Source organism: Thalassophryne amazonica, chromosome 20 (assembly GCF_902500255.1).
Source record: "Thalassophryne amazonica chromosome 20, fThaAma1.1, whole genome shotgun sequence".
Taxonomy (NCBI): domain Eukaryota; kingdom Metazoa; phylum Chordata; class Actinopteri; order Batrachoidiformes; family Batrachoididae; genus Thalassophryne; species Thalassophryne amazonica.
In genome coordinates, this window is record NC_047122.1 from 50301852 (window position 1) to 50311145 (window position 9294).

General features: G+C 38.7%; 1 protein-coding gene across 1 annotated transcript; it reads left to right on the top strand.

Annotated features, from left to right (window-relative positions):
* Positions 1 to 3452: 3452 nt before the first annotated feature.
* Positions 3453 to 9019, top strand: LOC117502373 (alpha-(1,3)-fucosyltransferase 9-like). Its single transcript, XM_034161405.1, has 2 exons — positions 3453 to 3556; positions 7101 to 9019. Exons 1-2 carry the CDS (start codon positions 3537 to 3539, stop codon positions 8209 to 8211), a joined length of 1131 nt encoding a protein of 376 aa, XP_034017296.1. The 5' UTR covers positions 3453 to 3536; the 3' UTR covers positions 8212 to 9019.
* Positions 9020 to 9294: the final 275 nt, after the last annotated feature.

Sequence of the window (9294 nt, forward strand, 5' to 3'; positions counted from 1 at the left end):
ATTTACTGAATCTGGAGCAGCCACTTTTCTGAGCAGGTGCATGCCCTGTCTGCTTTGAGTATGCCTGATCAGATCAGGACACAGAAGCTTAGGAGAGTGGGTCCTGATTAGCATGAATTATTAGAAACAAAAATCTAAAAGCCAAAATGATGGTGTGAATAATTAAGTGTACCCTTTAGTGCATATAACACATATTATTTCTCCAATCACAGCCAGAAAAGCCTATAAGGGTGATTCTTTAACTACGGGCACTACTGGCCTTGTAAATGTAATTTCCACCACACCATTGCCTTACAATATAAAGCACCTTGGGGCAACTGTTTGTTGTGATTTGGCGCTATATACATGTGCTCTGATGTCACTGTTTATCTCCATAGAAACTACCCAAACAATCTTTCATACAAACTGTTTAGGGACATTACAGTGTTGTGGTGGAAATTACGGCAATAGTGTGGCACAACTACATTTTGTTTAAAAAAAAATCACAATAGTTGTATGACACTGAATACCCCAATTATGTTTTGATTATTTTACTGATATTTTATTCAGAGATATTTTAAAACATTAGAAAAAATGTTTCTTTACCATTCATTTTTATCATTGAAGATCAAAAGTCTGGGTGTGGGACAAGCACAAAACGGTAATATTTGCATATAATGATGCTGAAAAAAGGTGAAAAAGTCATCATAGACTACTAGAACAAATTTCTTACACTTTCATTGTAAAGATAACTATAAAAGTGTGAAATTTCCCCTTTTTTCTGTTTTTCATACAATATGATCAAAGGACATAATAAGTGCCCGTAGTCTAAGAATCACCCATAATTTCTTTAGGGTGGTGGTTTTCCTCACTAGTCTCCTTCTTGCGTGATACCAGGCCCGGATCCAGACCGGTTTGGACCAATGCAGTTGCATCGGTCAGATTTTTTTACGCATCTTTCATCATTGGTAAAAAAAAAAAAAAAATCTTGAATAATCCTGAATAGTGCTTTTGATTTGATCCCACAATGCACCATGCAGGTGTACACAGGAAAATTCAAACCGGATCAAATAAACAAAGCGTCAGTCCAGGTGAGTCGATGATCATGGCATCCAGGAAAAAAGTTGTGCAAGTAAAATTGGGCGCTTATTTCAAAAAGAAACGGTGAGTGGTTTATAAATAGTTTTCAGACTAGACAGAAAAGCATTCTATGATGACTGAAATTACATTTTCAGTGGTTTTTCGACCATACATGTCAACCTATACAGATTGTCCGTAAATTATATGGATTTTTCAGAGTTTCCGAATCATACGGACGTACAAATAAAGTTGGATATTCAGGGTTTGGTCTGCAGTGGGTCTGTAATCAACTGCTTCTGCAGCGCGGCTCCACTTTGAAGCAAGACCCATTGAAGCAATGCTTCGATTCACTAACTCGTTGGTTCTTTGATTCACTGCTCTTCAGAAATGGCAAGTTCGCTTCTTAACCCCTCTCAAAGCCATTAAAATATCGTGAGTCACTTTTGTGTGGATTAAAGTCACTAACTGGGACTCTTGTCTTGTTGCAGTCAAGAAACGAGAGTCATCCTCCGTTCTGTTGCACAGCTCCAGATGCTGCACGGCTCTCTGCTGAGACAGACTCCGGTCGGAATTAATAACTTCAAAACAAATTGCCGCTTTAAATAAGATGACACCTCTTGCAAACGTTGTAATACAGACAAGAAACTACAATTGACTAAAACCTTTTTTTCCTCCCAAAATGAGACGTGCTGTATTTCTTTACAAATTACATCCTGACGTGCAGCACAGCAGCTACAAGAGCTCAGCTCAGATATATGAAAAGACATTCATGCCAATAATGTCTGAAAGGAAATGCTTTTGATTAAAAACTACAGATTTTGTTTATTCCTATTTATGTCCAGAGATCAAGGATCCACCATGTCAATTTTTGTTATCATATTTATACAAATAAGAAGTGTTCACTATGGTCCATGAAGTATAATAAATATATTAAAAGAAGTGTGACAGTGTATGTTGCACACGAATAAAAGAATGAAGATTATTGAATAACAAGACGCGTGCAATTTTTATTTTCTTATTGGGCAAAAATGCATCTGTCAGATTTTCACGCTGGATCCAGCCCTGTGATACCTTAGTTTTTGAGACGTGTGCTCCACACAGATTTACCACAGAGTACCATCTTGTTTGTATTTTTTCATAACTGATGTAACAAAGTCCAAGATATAATCACTGTCTTGGAAATGTTCATGTATCCATCCCCTGACTGGATGTAAAAGTGATGGTTTGTATGTGTTAAACTGTCATGGTTGGGGTTTTGTTTGATGTTGTTTTATGTAGTATTCAGTTCTTTCTGGGGTTTTCTGGTTTGCATTTGTTTTTCTACACGCTCTTGACTTTCGGTGTGGGCTTTTGGGGTGTGTCCCTTTGTTTGCCGTGCCCTTTCCTGGTTTGTTTCCCTGCACCTGTGTATAATTTTCTGTAATCGCATCCTCTATTCATAGGTGTGTGTAAATCTGAGACTGTGAGATCTTGTGTTTGCTGTAACAATAGAGACACTGTGTGCTCATGAAAATAGGCAGGAATTACATCATGATCCACAGGTCATGCCGGATTTGGTCCGAATCCTACTCAAACTGGATTGTCAACCTCAGTCTGAACAGGAGAAAAAGGGTGACTTATGGATCCTTCAAGAACACACTTTTAAATTCTGCTTCCATATTTTGATCATGCCCATGTTTAAAATATGGTCAAATCACATGAAGATACTAAATTTAACACTTTTCCCAAGGAATTGTCTGTCTTCAGATTTTTCACAGTATCTTCTTCATCTGCAAAAATTACACTGAGACTGTGTGGTTTTTTTTTTTTTCATGACCTCGCCCTTTTGGGCAATGCTCAGTGTTTTCTCAACGGGGATTTTAGAGCTATAATCTCCATCTCACCTTTGTTGTTTTAATGCTTGAAGAGGATTCAGCAATGGCATGTCGTGTTTTTGTGATTTTTAAACTGGATTTTCTACTTAATGCTGAGGAATATACATTAAAAATATTACAAGTTACCTAAAATCTCAGTTAATGTACACCAGAATCCCTCTCCCTGTGGAGTTTTCAATACTGCACTTAAAAATATATCATAGCCTCCAATAACATAATCTGCCAAGGATATAGTAAATCTGCTGTTTTTTCTTTTTTTTGTTCTTCCTTTTAGGTTTTCCAGTTCATCCTGTGGACTGTGTGCATGTGTGCAGCAGCACATCGCCTTTTCACAGATATAAGCACTTAGTTGTTTGTGTTCACTGTGTTGTTGAAACTTGCATTGTTTTGCAGCTCAGACATGACTAACTCGCATTTTTGTGTTGCCAAAACAACTCTGTATTAATGGTTTCTGCGATACTGGCATAAAATACAACAAGTCACCTTCCAGCCCAGTCCACCTTCCAGCCCAGTCTGGGAGGGGCTGCAGTTACGTCACTCATCACCTACCCTTCGGAGCTGCGCAGTTTCAAACCGTCACCTGCGGACAAACTGAACATCACGATGGAAGCTCCGCCGCCTAAGTACGTATTCTGATCAATACGCAAAATGATCACCATCCTGCGGAGGTTACTTTTTATTATGGATTTGCAGACAAAAATTCGTTAGTCCTCACAGGAGCTGACAGATTTTAATTTTCTTTTCTTTTTTTTCTTTTTTTACATCAAAAGATCACATTTGTTTCTTTTCTTCTTCTAACGGATTTTATGGTTAGTGTTGATGGAAAACTTTTTAAGACAGAATACCTGCGGTGATAAAGGGAAAACGCCCTGTTAATACTAGCTTTTGATAATCACAATCATTAAAAATAAAGTCAGGAACAGAAATGTAGAATAATTGGTTTAATAGTTTAAAACCGCTGAGATGGAAACGACTGACGTGCTGTGGTGACCGGACCGGCCGGTTTACCGTTTTGTTTTTTTGTTTTTTTAAGATTCCAGAATTCCTTTTTTAATGTGTGAAAACGTTTGTTTAAAAAAAAAATCTCACAGTAAGTACACATTTCTATTGCATTGCGACATAACTGCGTTGATCAAGTCATTTTTTTCGCTTGTAATCTGCCTTTAAGACAATTTAAACCCTGAATTCGCCACATATCGTAATTTATGTATTTCACTGTTTTTTTTAAATTAATGTGACTTATATGGTAGTAATTTATTGTTGTTTTTAGTTTAGCAGTTTACATTTAAAACTGAATCTCCTACGTAAATTATTGTTGTTATTTTTATTAATAAGGGAAAATAAGGAAGCAGTCAAAGGGACTTATTATTATTATTATTATTATTATTATTATTATTATTGTTGTTGTTGTTTCCACATTTATTTGATAAACTACAATAGTAACATAATTAAAAACCTCCAAAATGACACAATTTTCTTGCACATTTGTTTTGGTATTTTACCAGACAGAGATTTTGTTTTCTGCACAGTTCATTTATTCATTTTCTGCTTACCCCCCACCCACCCACACACACACACACACACACACACACACACACACACACACACACTAAACAAACAAAAAAAACAAGAGGCATGTGATATACTTCCTCCTTCTCGGCCCAATACAATCCCAGGGCAGTTCATGATGACATTCCAAAAAGTAAGTTAATCTATGTTTTGTAATACTGTCACAAAATTTTTGTGACGTGGAAACAAAATGTGGCGTGACCTCAGGGGGGTATTCATAATCCTAATCGTAATAATACGTAATAATAAGTCTGATGTCCTGCAGATAATGTGTACACAACTCCTCCTTTATGAGTTGCAACAGTTTCGAATGTACACCCCCCCAGGACACTTTGTGGGACTCGGTAGGACATCTTTTTCAAATCCACAAAGCACGTGTAGTCTGGTTGGTCATATTCCCAAGCCATTTTCAATATCCTTGTGAGGGTGAAGAGCTGGTCCACTGAAATTAATTTGAATAATCTAATGCATTGAATCTGGCTTGACTTCCTACTCTTCAGCTCCCTGAGGTCATATTGTTGCCTTTGTGTGATGTGTCAGTTTGGATTATTATCATTTATTATTGCTTAATGGATTAGTGTATAAGATCCAAAAGGAACAAACAATAATTTAATAATAATAATTATTATTATTATTATTAATATCATTTTAGGGTTTGCAAACATTTTTTATTGTTGAACATTTAAAAAATGTTAGCTAACTTAAATTTAGGAAAACGAGATTTAGTGGAATCTAACTGGTCCGCTAAAGGTTTTCAAAAGCTGAAAAGATAGTGTGCTAGCAAAAAATTTACAGCTCCAATTCCAGTGAAGTTGGGATGTTGTGTAAAATGTAAATAATAACAGAATACAATGATCTGCAAATCCTCTTCAACCTATATTCAATTGAATACACCACAAAGACAAGATATTTAATGTTCAAACTGATAAACTTTATTGTTTTGTGCAAATATTTGCTCATTATGAAATGGATGCCTGCAACACGTTTCAAAAAAGCTGGGACAGTGGTATGTTTACCACTGTGTTACATCACCTTTCCTTCTAACAACACTCAATAAGCGTTTGGGAACTGAGGACATTAAATGTTGAAGCTTTGTAGGTGGAATTCTTTCCCATTCTTGCTTGATGTACGACTTCAGTTCAACAGTCCGGGGTCTCCATTGTCGTATTTTGCACTTCATAATGTGCCACACATTTTCAGTGGCGGCAGGTCTGGAATACAGGGAGGCCAGTCTAGTACCCGCAATCTGTTACTACGAAGCCACGCTGTTGTAACACGTGCAGAATGTGGCATTGCATTGTCTTGCTGAAATAAGCAGGGACGTCCCTGAATAAGACGTTGCCTGGATGGCAGCATGTGTTGCTCCAAAACCTGGATGTACCTTTCAGCATTGATGGTGCCATCACAGATGTGTAAGTTGTCCATGCCATGGGCACTAACACACCCCCATACCATCACAGATGCTGGCTTTTGAACTTTGGTCTGGTAACAATCTGGATGATCTTTTTCCTTTTTTGTCCAGAGGACATGATGTCCATGATTTCCAAAAACAATTTGAAATGTGGCCTCATCAGACCACAGCACCCTTTTTCACTTTGCATCTGTCCATTTTAAATGAGCTTGGGCCTACAGAAGGCGGCACCGTTTCTGGATGCTGTTGATGTACGGCTTTCGCTTTGCATGGTAGAGTTTTATTTTGCACTTGTAGCTGTAGCGATGAACTGTGTTAACTGACAAATGGATTTCTGAAGTGTTCCTGAGCCCACGTGGTAAGATCCTTTACACAATGATGTCGGTTTTTAATGCAGTGCCGCCTGAGGGATCGAAGGTCACGGGCATTCAATGTTGGTTTTCGGCCTTGCCACTTACGTGTAGAAAGTTCTCTAGATTCTCTTAATCTTATGATTATATTATGGACTGTAGATGATGGAATCCCTAAATTCCTTGCAATTGAATGTTGAGAATCATTGTTCTTAAACTGTTGGTCTATTTTTTTCATGCAGTTGTTCACAAAGTGGTGATCCTCACCCCATCTTTGCTTGTGAACGGCCGAGGCTTTTGGGGATGCTCCTTTTATACCCACTCATGAGTGTCCTCAGTTCCAGACACTTATTGAGTGTTGTTAGAAGGAAAGGTGATGTAATACTTTTCCTTCTGTATGTTTACCACTGTCCCAGCTTTTTTGAAACGTGTTTCAGGCATCCATTTCAAAATGAGCAAATATTTGCACAAAACAATAAAGTTTATCAGTTTGAACATTAAATAACTTGTCTTTGTGGTGTATTCAATTGAATATAGATTGAAGAGGATTTGCAAATCATTGTATTCTGTTTTTATTTACATTTTACGCAGCATCCAACTTCATTGAAATTGGGTTTGTAGCTTGGCAATTAGCTCTAAGGTAATTAGCAGTGTGGAATGGGTGTTTTGGAACTTTAAGTTGCAGTGGACATGTTCATGACGTAACAACAGCCAATATAAGAAGTTTAATAAAAAAGACTTCCATGAGATGTTGAAATTTGAATAGCAAAAATCAATCATTTTCAGAGAAAATGTGCTGACAACATTGCAGCTAAACATTTCTTCTTTTCCTTGCAGGTTCTTCAAAATGCTTTGCTCTTTCAAGGTTTCTCATTTTCAGGCCATCCTGCCAGGGATCATTGGAATAACCGGAATCGTTGTCCTGTTTTTAATGTACTTTAAATCGCCTCCACTCAGTATATGCCACATTCCACCTGCTCAATCAGGACAAATTAAAATACACAGTGACAACAAATTAGCAGAGCAGCAGCTGCAATATAAACCTTTAATGCTGCTGTGGTTCTGGCCCGAAAACAAGCAGTTTGATTTTAACGTGTGTAAGAAGATTTTCAAGCCGGTCAGATGTCAGCTCACCGATGACAGATCTTTGTACTCCAAAGCTGAGGTTGTTGTGATGTTTCACCGAGCTATTGAAGAAAATATGACAAACCTACCTGCGTTAGCCAGACCCAGAATTCAGAGGTGGATCTGGTTCAACACCGACCCAAAAAACGGCACACGCAGGATACCGGGTATCGAACGCCTTTTCAACTTGACTTTGACCTACAGGAAGGATGGAGATATCCGTGTGCAGTGGCAACTGAGTGCCAGGAAGAGCACAGACAAAGATTTTGTGCTGCCCCCAAAGGAGAGATTTCTCTGCTGGATTGTGGAGAAGAAGAAGCTCGACACGGGATCAGGGGAGAGAAACCGATACTACAGAGAGCTCATCAAACACATTCCGGTGGATGTCTTTGACCGCGCGTCCCTCAGTGATGACGACTACTTTCAAACAATTAGCAGCTGTAAATTTTACCTTTCCTTTGAGAAATCAGATGATAAAGATTATATTACAGAAACATTCAACGGGCCTCTTGCAGTCGGCACTGTGCCGATAGTTTTGGGGCCACCGAGGAAAAACTATGAGGAGTTTTTTCCAGGCACTTCATTCATACACGTTAATGACTTTTCTGATGCTAAAACGATGGCTGATTTCATCTCGAGAATGGTTGATAATGATGAGACTTACATGAGGTACTTTGGTTGGCGCAAATCCTATGTTGCTCGACGTCATCTTACTCAAGACAAATATGAGTTTGCACGTGCAATCTGTCAGGCCTGTAACCATGTGGGCGTTTACAGGGAGTACAGAGTTGTTCCTGACATATACAAGTGGTACTTTATTTGATACTTGAATCGATGCAGTGCTCATTACCATCACTGCCTCAGCCAACAAGGTAATGTTTTTGACCCTATCTGTCTGCCTATTCGCAGAAGTAAGAAATTTTAATTTTCATTAAAATTGGTGGAGGGATGGGGCCTGGACCAAGGAAAAGCCTGTTAAATTTTGGTAAGGATCAACAGGCTGGATCCAGGAATCTTTTTTCTTTGTTAGCTTTGCTTGATTGGAACAGAGAAAATTTTAAACTAATTTTGAATGTTCTGTGTGCCTTGGTGGCTTCCTTCAATAGGTTTGAAAATTGTGTGTGGCGATGGCTGTTCTCTGTGTGCGTGCATGAGCGGAAGTAAGTGCAAATGCGTGTTTCTACAGTTAACGTGTATTATGCCATTTTATACATTGTTTAATACCACTATATTCCCCTTCTGTGCATGTTCGAATATTTTGTGGATAGTCGTAGAAGTTAATAAGACACCTGGGACCGTGTAATTAGTAGTTTAGGAGCTGTAATCTTCAACCATAGCTGTAATCCATGTGGTAGATGCTATCCTGTAGATATTTACTCCTTTTACAGTGGTTACATAAGGTTATAAACCCCTGTGCTGCGCTACAGACACAAGGTGTGAGGCTATTATGCACCTGGCACGAGCTGTGTGCCGCCATCACGTGTCCTTCTCCCATATGATGTAATTGCGGTGAAACTGCTTTGATCTGAGTACCCCATTGTAAACAGGGGACAAAGCGTGTCTAAGACCCCCTCCCCGGTTAAGGCTGGGTTTCAACTGTTTCACATAGAATGCCTCTTTCACCCCTCTCTCAAGCCATTTCTTCTCTCTGGCTAAGATTTTAACTTCCTTGTCCTCAAACGTGTGGTTAGTGTCTTTAAGGTGGAGATGAACTGCAGACTGAGGTCCACTGGTGCCCTCTCTACGGTGCTGGTATAGCCTTTTGTGTAAAGGTTGCTTAGTCTCCCCTATGTAGTGTTTGTTACAGTTTTCCTGACATCTGATAGAATACACTACATTGCTCTGTTTGTAACTAGGGATCCTGTCCTTAGGGTGAACTAATTTCTGTCTCATTGTGTTAACAGGT

Bases quoted from the DNA above. Each gene is read 5' to 3' on its own strand.
- LOC117502373 (XM_034161405.1), top strand. From the start codon at position 3,537: ATGGAAGCTCCGCCGCCTAA. The intron at 3,557-7,100 runs GTACGTATTCTG...TTTTCCTTGCAG, and splicing joins ATGGAAGCTCCGCCGCCTAA to GTTCTTCAAAATGCTTTGCT.